Source organism: Podarcis melisellensis (genome assembly GCF_964234715.1).
Source record: "Podarcis melisellensis genome assembly, chromosome: 18".
NCBI lineage: Eukaryota > Metazoa > Chordata > Lepidosauria > Squamata > Lacertidae > Podarcis > Podarcis melisellensis.
In genome coordinates this window covers 4,182,812-4,202,986 of record NC_138536.1, presented here as the reverse complement: position 1 = coordinate 4,202,986, position 20,175 = coordinate 4,182,812, and the positions used below count along the sequence as shown (strand labels likewise).

The window sequence follows — 20,175 nt, the reverse complement described above, 5'->3', positions numbered from 1 at the left end:
AAAAATCAGTAAAGGAGGTTCGAGAGCACTTGCGATTACACCCAAGCGATCAAGCAGACTGATGATAACTCAGCGCAACGCAGATCATTTCATTAAGGGAGATCAAGACCATATGGAAAACAACTCTGGGAGCCTGAATGGCGCGAACCAGGAAGACACCATTATAGACCTAAATTTTTAAAGCCTTCAAGCAAAGTCTCACTGAAGGCTAGGAAAGAAGCCAAAACGTCCAAGTACCAAGGCATTCAGGTACGACTGTACTACAGACCTGCTAATGTCTGGGGAGAATTCTGTATTTCACACCCCCAGCAAACACACACACGCACCCCTTTCAACAGGGGTCTGCAACCTTTTTCAGCCGTGGGCCGGTCCACCATCCCTCAGACCATGTGGGGGGGCAGAATATATATTTTTTTGGGGGGGGGGGATGAACGAATTCCTATGCCCCACAAATAACCCAGAGATGCATTTGAAATAAAAGCACACATTCTACTCATGTAAAAACACGCTGATTCCCGGACCGTCCGCAGGCCGGATTTGGAAGGCGATTGGGCCGGATCTGGCCCCCGGGCCTTAGGTTGCCTACCCTTGCCTTTCAAGATCTCGTTTTAGGGCTACAGCCTATAATCCAAGGTGATGTATATCAAAACAACATACAGAGGTACCTCTGGTTACGTACTTAATTCGTTCCGGAGGTCCGTTCTTAACCTGAAACTGTTCTTAGCCTGAAGCGCCACTTTAGCTAATGGGGCCCCCCGCTGCTGCCGTACAATTTCTGTTCTTATCCTGAAGCAAAGTAACCTGAGGTACTATTGTTGGGTTAGCAGAGTCTGTAACCTGAAGCGCCTGTAACCTGAAGCACCTGTAACCCGAGGTACCACCGCATACCCGTATTTTTTGCTCTATAAGACGCACCGGACCACAAGACGCACCTCGTTTTTGGAGGAGGAAAACAAGAAAAAACATATTGCAGTGAAAGCAGCAATCCCTCTTGCTGTCCTGGTTTCTGGGATAGCTGCGCAGCCTGCATTCGCCCCATAAGCGGCACACACATTTCCCCTTACTTTTTAGGAGGGGAAAAGGTTCAGTCTTATAGAGCAAAAAATACGGTAATCATTTCATTCTTCGCCAGGTAAGATGGGTGTCCCCCAAGGTCTCTGCGTCCCCTGGATCTGACCAATTCCTGCCTGGGATGGACCCGGCACTTGCCCCCCTCTCCACTGACCCACCGTCAGGGGGCGGTCCGCCGAATCCAAGATGTCCTCCATGATTTCGTTGGCGTAGGCCAGTCTGCTCCGCAGGCTCTCCTTCTTCTTCAGCCCCGTGAGGTTCACCAGGTGGACCTTCAGCCAGTCGAGGCCGTGGGGGCCCAGGGGTCTCCCCTCCGCGAAGAGCAAGATAGCTCTCGTGAGGTCGCTGCCCAGGTGGTTGAAGTGCGGAGGGCAAGGGTAAGTCCTCCCCCGGAAGTCCACGTTGTGCGGGAACCAGAAGACCCGGCCGCTCATGTGCTTGGCGATGGACAGCTTGTAGAGCGCATCCATTCGAAGGCTGTACATTTCCGTGGCTTTCTTGCGGCACCGTGCCGCCTCCCGCCGGAGCACCACCTTGCTGGGGGCGGCCCCGTCGGGGAAGTGGGCGGCGGGCTGGGGGGCTTCCGAGGGCGGCGGGGGGACGTCCAGCTTCTCGTTGCCCTTGTCGTTGAAGACGGAGATGACCACGTCCAAGATGACTTCGTTGACCTTCCAGGGGCAGTTGCCCAGCTGGTTTAGGGCGTCCATGACGGGGTAGAGGCTGCTGCGCGGGGCACGGTCCAGCAACAGCTGGTGTTGCACGGCCCCTTCCACGTAGCGCATGAGCTTGGTGGGGGTGAAGACGTAGGCGCCGAACTGCGTTGAAACCCAGGGGATGGGCGGACAGAGCATGGGGATGACGAAAGAGTCGAACGTCAGGGTGGTCTCTGCGGCCTCCATGAGAAGGCGGGCGAACAGGGGGTGCGGCCTGATGAAGCCCACCTGCAGGGGGACAAGGAGGGAGAACGTACCACTTGCATTATTTTCCCTGTGTATAAGGCGACCCCTAGAGTTCAACCACAGAGCCTAGGTTTTGCCGATCAGAAGGTCGGCGGTTTGAATCCCCGCAATGACGGGGTGAGCTCTCGTAGCTCGGTCCCTGCTCCTGCCAACCTAGCAGTTCGAAAGCACGTCAAAGTACAAGTAGATAAATAGGTACCACTCCAGCGGGAAGGTAAAGGGCATTTCCGTGCGCTGCTCTGGTTTGCCAGAAGCCGCTTAGTCCTGCTGGCCACATGACCTGGAAGCTGTACGCCGGCTCCTTCGGCCAATAGAGCAAGATGAGCGCCACAACCCCAAAGTTGGCCATGACTGGACCCAATGGTCAGGGGTCCCTTTACCTTTTAACTGTTCCTAAATGGGACGCAAGCCACAGAGCCTAGGGCTTACCGATCAGAAGGTTGGCGGTTCGGGGCGGTAAAAATGTCTTCTTTTTGATTATTTGTTAATGTTAACGAGAAATGTGTGGGTTAATCTGGTATTGATACAATGTGGCATATATTGGATTTTTTAAATTGAAAACTAATAGAAATTATTTTGATAATAACAATAATAAAAAGTAGTAAGCAGAGAGAGAAGGGGTTAAGGGGACTGACAGAGAGACGGGGAGTGGGAAAGAGGGGGCGACGAGAGAGGGAGGGGGTCCGAGGGTGAATGAGCGGTACCCAAGCCCTGTAATAGTAATAATAATTAATTTTTATTTATATCCCGCCCTCCCCAGCTGAAGCCGGGCTCAGGGCGGCTAACAACAATAAAATAATACATTCTAAAATCATTTCATTATAAAATTAATTCAAATCAAATGGATGGCAACCATTGGGCTGGAGTTCTGTGAAGATTGCCAAAGGAGGGAGTCAGGCTGTGCCTTGGCCAAAGGCCTGGTGGAACAGCTCCGTCTTGCAGGCCCTGCGGAAAGATGTCAAGTCCCGCAGGGCCCTGGTCTCTTGGGACAGAGCGTTCCACCAGATCGGGGCCACAGCCGAAAAGGCCCTGGCTCTGGTCAAGGCCAGCCTAACCTCTCTGTGGCCCGGGACCTCCAAGATGTTTTTGTTGGAAGATCGTAAGTTCCTCTGTGGGACATACCAGGAGAGGCGGTCCCATAGGTACGAGGGTCTTAGGTCGCAATGCAGCCTTCTGTGAACAATCCACCTCCGTGGCCCCGCCCACTTTGGTCCCTGGCTCCGCCCACCACGACCACAGGGGCCCCAGGAAGTCCCACACCCCACCCCAGTTTCAAGTCCGTTGGAAGCAAAGCTTTCCTCCTAGCCGCTGCTAATTTGCAAGCGGCGTGTCCTTGCCCCGTTCCCCCTACCTGGCGACCGCTGCGGAAGGAGTAGACGTGGTAGAGGACGGGGATGAGCTTCTGCTCCAGTCCCGGGTTCAAGAGGTTGCTCTCCATCTTGAGCACCTGCACCAGCAGCTCCACTAGGTGCAAGCCCAGCTGGACGAGAAGGGCATGGGGCCAGGGATGCTCCTTGCACACCAGCGAGGGGCTGCAGCCGTCCTCGGCCGCCAGCTTCTCCCAGTACTCGCGAGGCAGGTAGCCGTCCGGCTGCGGGAAAGGAAGGGTTCAAAGTTAGAGGTGACTGCTGTCCACGGTTCTTGTGGGGTGCCTCAGGGTTCTGTTCCCATGCTTTTCAATACCTACACGCAGCCGGTGGAAGAGATCATCAGGGGTTTTGGGCTGGGTGTTCATCAGTATGCGGATGATACCCAGCTCTACCTCTCTTTCAAATCAGAACCAGTGAAGGCGGTGAAGGTCCTGTGTGAGTGTCTGGAGGTGGTTGGAGGTTGGATGGCGGCTAACAGGTTGAGGTTGAATCCTGACTGTTTTTGGGGGACAGGAGGCGGGCAGGTGTAGAGGATTCCCTGGTTCTGATTGGGTAACTGTGCCCCTGAAGGACCAGGTGCGCAGCCTGGGAGTCATTTTGGACTCACAGCTGTCCATGGAGGCACAGGTCAAATCTATGTCCAGGGCAGCTGTCTACCAGCTCCATCTGGTACGTAGGCTGAGACCCTATCTGCCTGCGGACTGTCTGGCCAGAGTGGTGCATGCTCTGGTTATCTCCCGCTTGGACTACTGCCATGCGCTCTACGTGGGGCTACCTTTGAAGGTGACCCGGAAACCACAACTAATCCAGAATGCAGCAGTTACACTGGGAGCAGCCACCGAGACCACATAACACCGGTCCTGAAAGACCTACATTGGCTCCCAGGACGTTTCCAAGCACAACTCAGAGTGTTGGTGCTGACCTTGAAAGCCCTAAACGGCCCAGTATCCCTGAAGGAGCGTCTCCACCCCTGTCATCCAGCCCGGACACTGAGGTCCAGCTCCGAGGGCCTTCTGGCAGTTCCCTCCCTGTGAGAAGTTAGGTTACAGGGAACCAGGCAGAGGGCCTTCTCGGTGATGGCGCCCGCCCTGTGGAATGCCCTCCCATCAGATGTCAAGGAAATAAAGAACTACAGTGGTGCCCCGCAAGACGAACGCCTCGCAAGACGAAAAACCCGCTAGACGAAAGGGTTTTCAGTTTTGGAGGCACTTCGTAAAACGAATTTCCCTATGGGGTTGCTTCGCAAGACGAAAAAAATCTTGCATCCCCCCCCCCGTTTCCCCCTCCGCTTTTTTCGCCCTTTTCTTAAGCCGCTAAGCCGCTTATCAGCTGTTCCGCTGATAAGCCGCTTAACAGCTGATCGCTGGAAGCCGCTTGACAGCTGTAGTGCTAATCCGCTAAGCTGTCAATGGGCTTGCTTCGCAAGACGAAAAAACCGCTAGACGAAGAGAATCACGGAACGAATTCTTTTCGTCTAGCGAGGCACCACTGTATCTGACTTTTAGAAGACATCTGAAGGCAGCCCTGTTTAGGGAAGTTTTTTAATGTTTGAGGTTTTATTGTGCTTTTAATTTTCTCTTGGGAGCCACCCAGAGTGGTTGGGGACGCCTGGCCAAATGGGCGGGGTATAAATAATAAATTATTATTATTATTATTACAGTGGTACCTCAGGTTAAGTACTTAATTCGTTCCGGAGGTCTGTTCTTAACCTGAAACTTTTCTTAACCTGTGGTACCACTTTATCTAATGGGGCCTCCCGCTGCACGATTTCTGTTCTCATCCTGAAGCAAAGTTCATAACCCGAGGTACTATTTCTGGGTTAGCGGAGTCTGTAACCTGAAGCGTATGTAACCTGAAGCGTATGTAACCTGAAGCGTATGTAACCTGAAGCGTATGTAACCCAAGGTACCACTGTATTGGAAATTATTCCAGCAGTCGAAAACATTCCATTAAACGTAACCTGTAACACTACAAAACAAAACTGTAAGACGAACACTGAGAGCCAATGTTAGAGGGCTCGATTATGACTGGAGAGACTCGAGTTCGAATCCCCACTCAGCCATGAAGCTTTCGCCGGGCAACCTTTGGCCAGTCGCTCACTCTCAGCCCAACCTACCTTCCAGGGTTGTTGTGAGGGCAAAAAGGGGAAGGGGAGAACTATGTGTCTCGGGAGGGAAGGCAAGATACAAATGTCATGGAAATAAGGATTCAGGAGATTCGGTTGAGCAAGGCCGATGGCGTCAAGGCGACGGCGCTTACCTGAGTGTCCTTCGCAAGCAGCTGCACGTATTTGTCATACAGCCTCTGGATCTTGTCCACCAAGCGACTCCTGGATTTCTTCTGCAACATGAACTTGCTGTAGACTTTGGAGCCCAGTTCCCTCGCCAGGACCAGGAGAGACTCCCCTTGCGGCGACAGGCTGTTGAGGCTCTGGGGGAGAAAGGAGGTTATTACTTTATTTATTGAACTTACATACCACCCTATACCCGGGGGGGGGGGGTGTGTGTCTCAGGGTGGTTCACAGAATAAAGTCCAAGATATAAAACCACAAAATGCGTAATGAAAATAAAAGCGACAATCCAAAACCCCACCCCACAACAACAACAAAAACCACATTTTATAACGGTATAGGATGTAAATTAGATCAACCAAAGGCCTGGTTAAAAAGGAACATCAGGGTCTTTTCCAGGGAGTCTTCTCTTCTCATGAGGTGGCCAAAGTCTTGGAGCCTCAGCTTCCGGATCTGTCCTTCCAGTGAGCACTCAGGGCTGATTTCCTTCCGAATGGAGAGGTTTGAACTTCTTGCAGTCCATGGGACTCTCAAGAGTCTCCTCCAGCACCAGAATTCAAAAGCATCCATTCTTTGGCAATCAGCCTTCTTGATGGTCCAGCTCTCACTTCCATACATACTACTTTTAGTACTATTCCATACTACTGGGAAAACCATGGCTTGAACTATACGGACCTTTGTCGGCAAGGTGATGTCTCTGCTTTTTAGGATGCTGTCTGGGTTTGTCATTGCTTTTCTCCCAAGAAGCAGGCATCTTTTAATTTCGTGACTGCTGTCACCATCTGCAGTGATCATGGAGCCCAAGAAAGTAAAATCCCTCACTGCCTCCATTTCTTCTCCTTCTATTTGCCAGGAGGTGATGGGACCAGTGGCCATGATCTTCCTTTTTTTGATGTTGAGCTTCAGACCATATTTTGCTCTCTCCTCTTTCACCCTCATTAAAAGGTTCTTTAATTCCTCCTCACTTTCTGCCATCAAGGTTGTGTCATCTGCATATCTGAGGTTGCTGATATTTCTTCCGGCAATCTTAATTCCAAGTAGGGATTCATCCAGCCCAGCCTTTCGCATGATGAATTGATATTTTAAGGTTTGTTTAAATGAATATTCTAACATTTAAGGCAGAATTAAAAAAAATAAAAATGGGGGGGGGGGAGAACCCTCTTACCCGCATGAGGACGTCAACGTATTCTTCATCTTTCAACACGCAGAGGAAGGGGTAGAGGTTTAGCTGACCCGAATTCCGTTGCGCCATGTGCAGCTTGGACTCTTGCAGGCTCTGCAGAAGAGATGCACGCCAGCGACTGCGGAGGACGGACAGGAGGCTCCGCTGCGCATGAGCAAAACCGTAAATAAAGTTACATTATCATCATCATCACAACAATGGGGCATTAAGTGGCCGCAGCGTATTCCCAGGGCTGCAGAGAGGAGGATAGGCGGACTGCCGCTTTGGGGCATCGCAGCAGCAAGCCGGCCACAAACTCATAGCTGTCAACCTTCCCTTATTTGGCGGGAAACTCCCTTATCCCAGTGCTGTGTCCCGCTGCTGTCCCTTATTGATGATGTCCCTTAAATTTCCCGGGTTTCAAAGGAAGCAGCTCCTCTCCCTCCCTCCTTGCCAGCCAGGGAGGAGGGAGGCTCCAACTGTGTTGCTTGGCTGCCCGGCCCGCCCCCATCCGTCCTCCTCTCACCAGACTCGGCCCCCAGGAACCCCTCCCCGCCGGGACTGGCGGGAGCCTCGGGCCCTTCCACCACCATCCTCCTCATGGCCGCCGAACTGAGCGTCTCTGCCTGGAGCCTCCCCTCTGCCCGCCGCCACCACTTCCACTAGGCCGTACTGCGGCTGTGCCGCCGAAGGACCCGAATGAGATGGGCAGCCTGGCATGATCTATGAATTGCTGAGGAGCCTTGAGAGGAGAGCGAGGGCAACCATAGAGAAAGCAGTTCAGAGAGAGGAGGAAGAGGAGGAGGCGGAGGCGCGGGCAGGTGTTCCAAGGGCTACAAGGGAAGGACCGCAAGCGCTTCTCCCATAGATTTGTAGTGGTAGACTAGCATAGATGGTCTGATCTGCGGGTTTACTTCGGGCACTATTCTCCCCCCTTCCTCCCGCCCCGCCTGATGGAGCACGAGAGAAAAGATACAGAACTGCAGCAGCATCTTCGTAGCTTGGACTTCGTTTTGCGTGAAAAGTGGTTGCTGCTTGTAGTTATTTAATTGCAGTGTTTCATCAGCTGGTGTCTTGAGCAACAACCTCTGGAAATGAAGGGCTGAAAACCGGCGCTGCTCTCCCAAATTATCAGGTCCCTTTTAACCTCGTATTTCAGCTGGTTGACTAAAATCCCTTATTTTGGCTGCTGATCCCTTATTTCCGAGGTTGCTGGTCCCTTATTTTCGAATCTGTAAGTTGACAGCTATGCGCAATCTACAACTCACTTCAGCCCCTGCCCGAGACAAATGTTTAAAGACGGAGAGCAGGAAGGAATGGGCTTTGGCACAACAAGGTGCTAGATCTCATGGTTTTTCCCCTCCCGGCTAATCTCCGCCGGTAGCTGGCATCATGCCAGGGTGGATTTCATGTAAATCAAATCAATTTAAATACGATTTAAGTTTATCATGTGTGCTAAAACTCACTCTAAGTTTTTGTTTTTAAAAAAAGTTTAACCACATCAGTTAACTTACTTACTTACTTATCAAACCTTTATTAGGCATTATGCGAATAAAACCATAAAAGAGAAAATAACATATAAAAGCCTTGAAATATATATAAAAGGGCAGCAGTTGGCTACATACATATATATATATATACATATAGAGTCAATGGTTTTCTTTGTTAACCTGCTCCTTGGAGGACTGCTACCAAAAACTCGGCTACCCCCGCCGTTACCCTTTGGTCAACGTCGGATAGGTAGAGTCCCACACATTCACCTTGCTGGGGTTCCAGACCACCCGAGAGAGGGGACAGCACGCGTTGACGGAGCGTACTGTACAATGGGCAATGAAAGAGAATATGCTCTACAGTGTCCAGGACATTCATAGAACATCTGCAGAATCTCTTGTTTCTAGGAATATTTTGATATCTTCCCCTGACAAATGCTGAGGGAAAAACATTCAAACGGGCCAGCATAAAAGCCCTACGTTGGGCTGGGATTATTAATTTAGTGACGTAATTGGCTCTGCTATCTAAGATATTTAAATCATAGAATATGGGGGAGCAAATTTTGTTTACAGCTGCCATAATATTTTGTCTCTCGACATCCTTTAGTCTAGTTAGGATATTATGGAAAATGTATTGCTCATTAGAATTGTACAGAGGCTCCAGCTCGATGCCTAAAGATTCAATCTTTTTTTTGAGGTGCTGATACCATCTTGATTTATAGGAGTCATTGAGCAAATCAGCGAGCAGACTTGATGGAGGGCAGCGAAAATGGCAGCGTAACCAGTACTTTATTGAGGTGGACCATGCCCAATATTCCATTGTGTGTATGCCTATTTCTGCACACATTGTTTCATATTTGATCATAGCTGGGAGTCCAAGAATACGTCTCAGAAAGCTGGAGTGAATCTTTTTTAAATCACTGTTATATGCTTGGACCCATAGCGGGATTCCATAGAATATCTGGGATTGCACTTTTGTTTGGAATATCTGATTGGCCGCAGGAATAAATTGATTACCTTTATGATAGTAAAAACGGGCAACTGCTGATGAGGTGCACTTTGCCTGTTTTATGGCGTTTGTGCGATGGGTTGCCCACCCTAAATTGCTCTGGAATAAGATTCCCAGATACCTATAGATTTTCACTTGTTGGATTTCTTGCCCTCTTATTTTCCATTTCTCTAATTTCCAACCATTCGAGAAGACCAAAATTTTTGTCTTCTCATAATTTATAGAGAGTTTGTTGCATTCGCAGTAAAGGATCAGTGAAGATATAAGACGTTTCAGACCCAAGCTCGTTAATGATAGTAGGACAGCATCGTCTGCGTATAATAAGAGAGGAACTGGTTTCTGGTTAAGTTTAGGGGCATGTGATTCTATTTTTTGAAGGTAATCTGGCAAGTCTGATAGAAATAAATTAAATAGAAAGGGGGCAAGGATACACCCTTGTTTTACCCCTTTCGAGTTAGGGATGTCTGATGAAAGGTGACCTTTGGTGTTAAGTTTGACTTGGCAGGTATTGGAAGAGTGTAGATTTTGCATTAGAATCAATAGGCGCTGATCAATTTTTAATTCTGCGAGTTTCCTCCACAACTTTGGGCGGTCAATTGAGTCGAATGCACCACGAAAATCTACAAAAGCAGCATATATCTTAGATTGCCTTTGGAATCTGTATTTTTCAACCAAGTGCATAAGTACAAGACAGTGGTCTAGTGTAGAGCAACCTTTGGAGAAACCTATTTGTTCTTTCCCTGGTAAATTTAGATTTTTCATCCAGGTAAGGAGTTTAGATAAGAGGTGCTTGGCGTAGATTTTCCCTATCACTGATAATAGGCTTATCGGTCTATAATTCCTTGGTTCTTTTGGGTCGCCATTTTTAAAGATTGGAATAATTATTGATCTTAACCATATCTCAGGTATGATCCCATATTTATCTATGAGAGTAAACAGTTGAGCTAAGGGTTCTGCCCACCAATCTATATAGGTCTTAAATAGTTCTATTGGTAGACCGTCTGGCCCAGGAGATTTCCCCGATTTGAAATTTTTAACTATCTCTCTAATTTCCTCTTCCTCTACCCTTGGCCACTCCTGGAGTGAGGGCGATCTGGCTGCGACATCTGTCACCCCATTGATCGCCAGGGTTGATTCGGCTGATCTGGCTGGCTAGGCGGTTGTGCCCTTCCTCTCTCACCGCTCCATGTGCGTCCCTCCCGAAGCTGCGCGCTCGGTGGAAGAGGACGACCATCCCAGATAGAAGGAGTGTACCGTTCTTCGGTCAAGGGTATACGATAGCTGCGCTCCCCTGCTAGAACCTCCAAACAAGCTCAAGGTCCATTTGTAGGAGAACGTAGGGTAGTCACATCAGTTAACAAACATGGATGCATATGCTATAATGTCATTGTTTCAGTTAAATAAATTGTTTAAATGGTTATTAAGGAAATGATTACTTTTCTCCTTCCAATAAAGGACAGCAGAAAAGTTGCTCAAATATAAAGAATTATTGCCCTTGCAATAATTTTATAATTATCTGTCAATGTGTTTCTAATAGTATAACCAAATCGGTAATTTTTGATATAAACTGTAAAAACTACTCTGGAAAGTTATTATTCCAAAATTGAAACCTTCATATGGTTGTAAGTATTAAGATTATACCAGCAAGAATGAGTCTTTCTGAAACAAAAAATGATTTAAACCAAGTCTTACTGGCTAATGATTTTAAATCAAGTCTTACTGACTAGTGATCTAAATCGTGATTTAAATTGATTTGATTTAAATCAAATCCACCCGGATTCCATGGCAACTATCCAGCCTCCCTAAATTTCAACACTGTTTGACCCCTTTCCGTTTTAACGGTTCAAATTCTTTTCCCCTCTCTCATTCGTTTACCGCTCTGCTGGCTTCTTCCGTCAAGGGCTTGGCTGCCTCCACGGAGTCGATGGTAACCGTGTCCGACGCCTCCATCGCCAGCTGCTTCCGGAACTGGTCCCGCAGTTCTTGCGCCGTGAAATCGAGCTTGGGGTAGGAGACGGGCTTCCCCTGGGGCGAGAAAGAAAAGTGGGCGGGGGTGGGCAGGGCACCATGGGGTTAAACCACAGAGCCTAGGACTTGCCGATCAGAAGGTTGGCGGTTCGAATCCCCGCAATGACGGGGTGAGCTCCCGTTGCTCGGTCCCTGCTCCTGCCAACCTAGCAGTTCAATAGCACATCAAAGTGCAAGTAGATAAATAGGTACTGCTCCGGCGGGAAGGTAAAGGGCATTTCCGTGCGCTGCTCTGGTTCGCCAGAAGCGGCTTAGTCCTGCTGGCCACATGACCCGGAAGCTGTACGCCGGCTCCCTTGGCCAATAAAGCGAGATGAGCGCCGCAACCCCAGAGTCGGTCACAACTGGACCTAAAGGTCAGGGGTCCCTTTACCTTTACCTAGTGACCCTCAGCAGGCAAAGGGCATTAAGGCAGCAGAGACCTCTCCTGTGTTCCTTATCCCCGGCGTTCACTAACCTCAGCTAGACTGCTCTTGGGACTGGAGGATGCACTGTTTTGGGGGGACAGGGGGCAGGGGGACTCCCTGGTCCTGAATGGGGTGACTGTGCCCCTGAAGGACCAGGTGCACAGCCTGGGGGTCATTTTGGACTCACAGCTGTCCATGGAGGTACAGGTCAATTCTGTGTCCAGGGCATGTGGTACGCAGGATGAGACCCTCCCTGTCCGCAGACTGCCTCGCCAGAGTAGTGCATGCTCTAGTTATCTCCCACTTGGACTACTGCAATGCACTCTACGTGGGGCTACCTTTGAAGGCGACCTGGAAACTGCAACTAATCCAGAATGTGGCAGCTAGACTGGGGACTGGGAGCGGCCGACGAGACCACATAACACCGGTCCTGAAAGACCTCCATTGGCTCCCAGGATGTTTCCAAGCACAATTCAAAGTGTTGGGGCTGACCTTGAAAGCCCTAAACTGCCCAGTATACCTGAAGGAGTGTCTCCACCCCCATCGTTCAGCCCGGACACCGGGGTCCAGCTCCGAGGGCCTTCTGGCAGTTCCCTCCCTGCGAGAAGTGAAGTTACGGGGAACCAGGCAGAGGGCCTTCTCGGTGGTGGCACCGCCCTCCCATCAGATGTCAAGGAAATAAACAACTATCTGACTTTTAGAAGACATCTGAAGGCAGCCCTGCTTAGGGAAGTTTTTAATGTTTTATCGTGTTTTTAATATCCTGTTGGAAGCCCCCCTGAGTGTCTGGGGAAACCCAGCCATATGGGCGGGGTATAAATGAATAATAATAATAATAATAACCTTTGCGTAGAAGTCCCGGAGTAGGGGAACCGTGCAGATTTCGGCAGGGCGAGGAGGTGGGGCCTGGAAGTCTTCCACAACCCTCCGGACGGCTTTCAGCACCATCTTCCTCCAGTCTTCCTCGAACCCAGAGTCCCGAAAGAGGTCCTTCACTTGAAAGCCATCTTCTTTGAGCTGCTGAAGGCATCTGTGGAGGGGGTTTGTGGGGGGGGGGGTAGAAGAAGGAACGGCAGAGAAAGAGGCTTGGGTCAGTAGTGTCCGTAGAAAGCGGCCCCCTCCCATTCCTCTCGCGGAGACTTGTCATTACCGCCTATCAAAAAACGGCTAAGGATCAAGGCTTTCTGGGAGATGATCTATAATGAAATGAAAAAGGTATTTAAATATACCTTTCTGAAGAAACCAGAGGCCTTCCTTCTGGGCATGGTCAGCCAATTGGTGTCAAAGAAGGACAGAACTTTTTTTATGTATGCTACAACAGCAGCAAGAATACTCATTGCAAAGTATTGGAAGACGCAGGATCTACCCACTCTGGAAGAATGGCAGATGAAGGTGATGGACTATATGGGATTGGCAGAAATGACTGGCAGAATCCGAGACCTGGGAGAAGAGTTGGTGGAAGAAGACTGGAAGAAATTCAAAGACTATTTACAGAAATATTGCAAAATTAATGAATGTTAGAATGATGTCGGACAGAAATTAAGTGGTTTCCAGCTGTGATGCTTTAAGAGAATATGGGGGGGGAGGGGTTAGAAATAGGTTAAAATTTATTGATAAGGATTTGCTGAACTAACAATTTGAATTGGAATACAAAAAAGGGAGGTACGAGGAGGTCTGGGAAATAAGTTAATGAAAAATAAGAAATGGAAACTTTATGTGTTTTTAATTATTTTTATTTTTGTATTTTTGTTACTTTTTTCTTTTTGATTTTTATTGTATTATTATTGAAAACTTTAATAAATATTCTTTAAAATAAAAAACGGCTATCGAAATGAATGGCTTTGGCTGAGACAGCAAGTCAACATGCTTATAATCACCGCTGGCGATTTATGAATGGTTGGAAAACCCTTCTGGACTTTATGCACAGTAAGGAAAATGAACTTGCGGTATCGGGATTTGAAGACTGGGAAGGAGGGGAAGTTGGTTTATGGGCAATGGAGAAGTGAATGTTATTATTCAAGTTCCCCACATATCTCCTGGCACAAGCACTGACCTCCCCCCCACCCTTCTACAGGAGAAGGGAGGACAGAGAAGCTTGCTATTCCCACTGGAATAGCAACGCGACGACACCCTTCATTTCTATTTATATAGAAAGATATCTGTAGATCACGTTTTCTCCAAGGAGCTCAAGATGGTGTACATGGCCCTTCTCAGTCAACCACACACCTGTCAGGTAGGTTAGGTGGAGAGGCGGTGACTGGCCCCAACGCCCCCCCCCATCCCTGAAAGCTTCATGGCCATAGTGGGGGAGTCAAACCCTGGTCTCCCGAGTCCTAGTCCTCATTTAATCCGGTAGGTAGGCTGAGAGTGTTGACTAGCCCAAGGTCACCCAGTGAGCTTCATGGCAGAGTGGGGATTTCAACCCAGGCCACAGCCCCAATGCTCTAACCACTGCACCACCGCTGTCGCTGATGAAGAAGGGACCAATGTCAAGAGTAACACCTGAAGATGATGTTCCGAGACGCCCCACACTGCCCCATGCAAGCGAGCGCAGCGGCATAAGAGTCCAGGTTGGGCCTCAAGCCAGCTTCCTCGAGGAGGTGGAAGAGTCTGCCAACCTGTGTCAGGAGGCCCTGAAGGGAGACAGAAAGGACAGGAGACTCAAACCAGGACCAGGACTTCATGCTTATCTGCATTCGAGGCAGATGCTTTGCCGCTGAGCTACAAAGCCCTTCCAACCAACTCCTTGCGAGAGGAGCGTGAGCCTGGGACTCGCCTGAGGCCATCTGCATAGCGCTAAGCTATATGGTGGATTCGAACCGGCGACCTTCTGATCGGCAAGTCCTAGGCTCTGTGGTTTAACCCACAGCACCACCCACAGCGTCCCTTGGTGTCAGAAGTGGAATTGGACTATAATGTAACTTAAACAGAAAATCTTTAGAAAGATTTTTCCTCCAAAAGCATTTTATTTTAAAAATCTCATTTCAATTTAAAAATCTGATTTCAATTTTTAAAAAATCCGATTTAAATCAAAAAGATCAGATATATTTTTTTTAATTGATTTTTGTCCACCCTGGCTCTACCGCTGCAAGCAGGGATGCAAATCTCCTTACCTTCTTAGCGTACCCTTGCATAACGAGATTGTACATTCGGACGTCAAGGCGCTTCCTGCGAGCGTGAGAGCGGTGATAAAACATCAAGCACTGCTGGGCCCTCTCGGGCTGACCGAGAAAAAGGCAGGCATCCAGATAGGACAACATGTTCAGCTTGACGTTCATGTGGCGGTTCCCGTCTTCCTCGTCCAGGGGGAGCGTCCCCTCGGCGGCATCCCAGACCCGAAAAGGCTCCCCCGGTTCCTCGCAGCTCTCGGAAGGATCCCGAGACTGCGTCCCGATCGAGACTTTGACCGTCTTGTTTGGCTGGCCGTCGTCGGCTTTGCTGGACTTCTGTGACTCAGACGCTCGCCCCTTGAGCTTCGGCTGGATCTCTTTAGCGGGAGACCTCAGGGAGAAATCGTCGTCCTTCGCGCCGGGCCCGATCCACTCCAGGACGGGCTCGGCCGCGTCGCCCGGGCCGGTGGCCGAGAGCTTGGCCTCCAGTTTCAGAAGGCGTTTGTGCTTCATCGACTTCTCCTTCTTCAGCTTCTCGATCCAGCGGCTAGGCTGGGTCTTTTCCTCGCGTTTCGGGGCGCTCTCGTTCCGAGCCGGGCTGGCAGCGGCCGTTTTCCGCGGGGCGGGCAGGAGGGAGCTGCACTTGCGCAGGCGAGAGCGTTGGACCTCGCCGATGGCCACCTCCGATACATTTTCGGCCTTCAGCTGTTGCACTCTTGCCTCCAGCACTGCAGGAGAGGAAAGGAAAGGAAGAGTCGAATTGCCAGGTAATGTGGCACATTGAGAAATATCAACAACCTCAGATATGCAGATGACACAACCTTGATGGCAGAAAGTGAGGAGGAATTAAAGAACCTTTTAATGAGGGTGAAAGAGGAGAGCGCAAAATATGGTCTGAAGCTCAACATCAAAAAAACGAAGATCATGACCACTGGTCCCATCACCTCCTGGCAAACAAAAGGGGAAGAAATGGAGGCAGTGAGAGATTTTACTTTCTTGGGCTCCATGATCACTGCAGATGTTGACAGCAGTCACGAAATTAAAAGACGCCCGCTTCTTGGGAGGAAAACAATGACAAACCTAGACAGCATCTTAAAAAGTAGAGACATCACCTTGCCAACAAAGGTCCGTATAGTTAAAGCTCTAGTTTTCCCAGTAGTGATGTATGGAAGTGAGAGCTGGACCATCAAGAAGGCTGATTGCCGAAGAATGGATGCTTTTGAATTCTGGTGCTGGAGGAGACTCTTGAGAGTCCCATGGACTGCAAGAAGATCCAACCTCTCCATACTGAAGGAAATCAACCCTGAGTGCTCACTGGAAGGACAGATCCTGAAGCTGAGGCTCCAAGACTTTGGCCACCTCATGACAAGAGAAGACTCCCTGGAAAAGACCCTGATGTTGGGAAAGATGGAGGGCACAAGAAGAAGGGGACGACGGAGGACGAGATGGTGGGACAGTGTTCTCGAAGCGACCAGCATGAGTTTGACCAAACTGCGGGAGGCAGTGGAAGACAGGAGGGCCTGGCGTGCTCTGGTTCAGGGGGTCGCGAAGAGGCGGACACCACTAAATGACTAAACAAAGTTTTTAGAGGAGGAAAGGGGGAAAGCCCCAGTTTTTTGAGGATCAGCTCAGAGTTGTGCAGCTTCTTTTGCAAAGGGGAAAAGCAGTGGTACAGTGGTACCTCGGGTTACATACGCTTCAGGTTACATACGCTTCAGGTTACAGACTCTGCTAACCCAGAAATAGTGCTTCAGGTTAAGAACTTTGCTTCAGGATGAGAACAGAAATCGTGCTCCGGTGGCGCGGCAGCAGTGGGAGGCCCCATTAGCTAAAGTGGTGCTTCAGGTTAAGAACAGTTTCAGGTTAAGAACGGACCTCCGGAACGAGGTACCACTGTACTATTTCTGGGTTAGCGGAGTCTGTAACCTGAAGCGTATGTAACCTGAAGCGTATGTAACCCAAGGTACCACTGTATAATAATAATAATAATAATTTAAGCCTCCTCAGTTCAGAACTGGTTAAAAAGGAAGGGTTTAAAAAATAATAATAATATTATGCTTACCTTCCAACAGCTCTACTTGTTCACACACCCATCTTTTTCTGGCTTCTTCCTTCGCCCTGGCGGAGGAGTAATTCCTCACTCTGATCCAAAGGCTCTCTGAAACACAACGGAAAGGGTGAGCATTAACAGGGGAGAACCTTGAAGGGAAAAGGGGGGGGGGCAAACCAGAACGAGGACAGAATAAGGCAGCTTTCCACCACACCCCAAACTACGAAGTTTAATTCTCACCCTTGTTTTGGGGGCGGGGTGGTGGTAGATAAGAGCGAGACCTCCTGTTAAGTAATACGAAGACACTGCCCACACAAAATGAAGGAAAAGGGATGGATTCAGTCCCATCGTTAAGGAGCAATGAAGCAACTGTAAAGGGGGAAGGGGGTTTCATGCTTCTCTGCAAATTACAAGGGAAGGCCTCACACACACATATAGGGTTGCCACCTGTCTGGTATAATACAGAAATGTCCTGTATTTCAATATAAAATGCAATGCGTCCTGTGTTGATACAGTCTTGTCCTGTATTATTATTATTATTAATTGAATTTAAAGGTAAAGGTAAAGGGACCCCTGACCATTAGGTCCAGTCGTGGCCGACTCTGGGGTTGCGGCGCTCATCTCGCTTTATTGGCTGAGGGAGCCGGCATACAGCTTCCGGGTCACGTGGCCAGCAGGACTAAGCCGCTTCTGGCGAACCAGAGCAGCGCACGGAAACACCCTTTACCTTCCCGCTGGAGTGGTACCTATTTATCTACTTGCACTTTGACGTGCTTTTGAACTGCTAGGTAGGCAAGAGCAGGGATTCCTTTACCTTTAGGGCTCCAGCCCGCTCCCCAATTTTTTTGGTGTGTCTGTGTAGGGAAAGTTGGCTGGCAGATGCCCCCCTATATGGGAAGAAGGGTCCAACCCCCTAGCCTCCAATTTGCAATTATGGGTAGGGGGGCTTCTCTCTCCATTGGGGGGAGCCCCTGAAAGGAAGAGTGTCAGGAGTGAATTAGATGCAGCCCTCCCACTGAGGACCCCTCACCGGCTCCACCCCACACTCTCCCCATATTATAGGAGGGGATAGGGCCCCAGCCCCCTCCCCAATTTGCAATTATGGGTAGGGGGACTTCACTCTCTCCGTTGGGGGGAGCCCCTGAAAGGAAGAGTTTTGGGGGTGAATTAGATGCAGCCCTCCCACTGAGGAGCCCCCACCCCCATATTATAGGAGGGGATAAAGCCCCAGCCCCTTCCCCATTTTTTTGGTGTGTGTGTATGTGTAGGGGAAGGTGGCTGCCTGGTTCCCCCCATATGGGAAGAAGGGTCCAACCCCCTCCCCTCCAATTTGCAATTATGGGTAGGGGGAGCCCCTGAAAGGAAGAGTGTCAGGAGTGAATTAGATGAAGCCCTCCCACTTAAGACCCCCCACCCCACACTTTCCCCATATTATAGCAGGGGATAAGGCCCCAGCCCCCTCCCCAATTTGCAATTATGGGTAGGGGGCTTCTCTCCCCATTGGGGGGAGCCCCTGAAAGGAAGAGTGTCAGGGGTGAATTAGATGCAGCCCTCCCACTGAGGACCCCCCACCCCACTCCACCCCACACTCTCCCCATATTAGAGGAGGGGATAAGGCTCCAGCCCCCCTCCCCATTTCGGAGGGGGAGTTGTGCGGGGGGGGGTGAAGTGGCTGCCTGACTCCCCCCTCCACTCCCCCTCCCCACCCCACCCTCTCCTCATATTATAGCAGGGGAGAGGGCCCCAGCCCCCTCCCCAATTTGCAATTATGGGTAGGGGGCTTCTCTCCCCATTAGGGGGAGCCCCTGAAAGGAAGAGTGTCAGGGGTGAATTACATCCAGCCCTCCCACTGAGGACCCCCCACCCCACTCCACCCCACACTCTCCCCATATTAGAGGAGGGGATAAGGCTCCAGCCCCCCTCCCCATTTTGGAGGGGGAGTTGTGCGGGGGGGGGGTGAAGTGGCTGCCTGACTCCCCCCTCCACTCCCCCTCCCCACCCCACCCTCTCCTCATATTATAGCAGGGGAGAGGGCCCCAGCCCCCTCCCCAATTTGCAATTATGGGTAGGGGGGCTTTACTCTCTCCATTGGGCCCCAGCCCCCTCCCCAATTTGCAATTATGGGTAGGGGGGCTTCACTCTCTCCATTGGGCCCCAGCCCCCTCCCCAATTTGCAATTATGGGTAGGGGGGCTTCACTCTCTCCATTGGGCTCCAGCCCCCCTCCCCAATTTTCTGGGGGGAGTTGTGTGGGGGGAGGTGGCTGCCTGACTCCCCCCTCCCCTCCCCTCCCCTCCCCACCTGTTGAGCTGCCTACCTGTGCCCCGCAGCAGCAGCAGCGCCCCCTGCAGCTTCAGCATAGACATGCCCCTCTCTCAAAACCCCCTCATCTCAGCTCCCACCCGGACCACATTGGCTGGTCCCAACTGCGCAGGCGCGGCGTGGCTCCGCCTCCTCCTTCTCCACGCCCGCTAACAGGCATCCCGCTTCGCGCAGCCGGGTAAGCTGGAGCGCGTGTGGAGAGAACTACGACTCCCAGGAGGCATTGCGAAGGAGGCGCATGCGCAGGGAGGCGGCCGCAGGGAGCAGCGTGGTCGCTAGAGCTAGACAAAAAAGGAAGAGGGGTCTAGCGCTATGCGTGTGTCGGTGATTTCCGGGATCGCGTTTTAGAACATACATAGAGATATCGAGAGAGAGAGATGTATTTTGTTTTTTGGGCTCTCCTTTTCATGTCCTTTAGGTTATTATTATTTATTTCAGTTCTATACCGTTTCATATTTTATTTAAGAAAAACCTCAAAGCGGTTTAAATAATATTAAAGCATCAAAAAAACATTACAACATCAATAAACAGAACCTCAGATCTGCAGATGACACAACGTTGGTGGCAGAAAGTGAGGAGGAATTGAAGAACCTTTTAATGAGGGTGAAAGAGGAGAGTGCAAAATATGGTCTGAAGCTCAACATCAAAAAAACAAAGATCATGGCCACTGGTCCCATCACCTCCTGGCAAATAGAAGGGGAATAAATGGAGGCAGTGAGAGATTTTACTTTCTTGGGCTCCATGATCACTGCAGATGGTGACAGCAGCCACGAAATTAAGAGACGCCTGCTTCTTGGGAGAAAAGCAACTGGTGTCAACCATCACACATAATTAAAAAGTTTGTAAGCCCAGGGGAGTAGAAAGATTGTTTGCCTGGCGCTGGAAAAAAACAGGGCTGCAACTGAGAA

The 20,175-nt window shown here is 50.1% G+C and overlaps 1 protein-coding gene across 1 annotated transcript in view; it reads right to left on the bottom strand.

Moving 5' to 3' along the window:
• POLRMT (RNA polymerase mitochondrial) overlaps window positions 1-19,386 on the bottom strand; it is a 50,652-nt gene extending 31,266 nt beyond the window's left edge. The window contains exons 1-10 of the mRNA XM_081895386.1: window positions 19,263-19,386; window positions 16,959-17,054; window positions 14,900-15,624; window positions 14,289-14,419; window positions 12,630-12,816; window positions 11,227-11,376; window positions 6,856-7,017; window positions 5,660-5,830; window positions 3,382-3,621; window positions 1,230-2,012 (exon numbers count right to left, since the gene is read on the bottom strand). Coding sequence (XP_081751512.1) covers window positions 1,230-2,012; window positions 3,382-3,621; window positions 5,660-5,830; window positions 6,856-7,017; window positions 11,227-11,376; window positions 12,630-12,816; window positions 14,289-14,419; window positions 14,900-15,624; window positions 16,959-17,054; window positions 19,263-19,311 — 2,694 coding nt within the window. The 5' untranslated portion in view covers window positions 19,312-19,386. The remainder of the gene's footprint in view (window positions 1-1,229; window positions 2,013-3,381; window positions 3,622-5,659; window positions 5,831-6,855; window positions 7,018-11,226; window positions 11,377-12,629; window positions 12,817-14,288; window positions 14,420-14,899; window positions 15,625-16,958; window positions 17,055-19,262) is intronic.
• Between the last annotated feature and the right edge of the window lie 789 nt (window positions 19,387-20,175).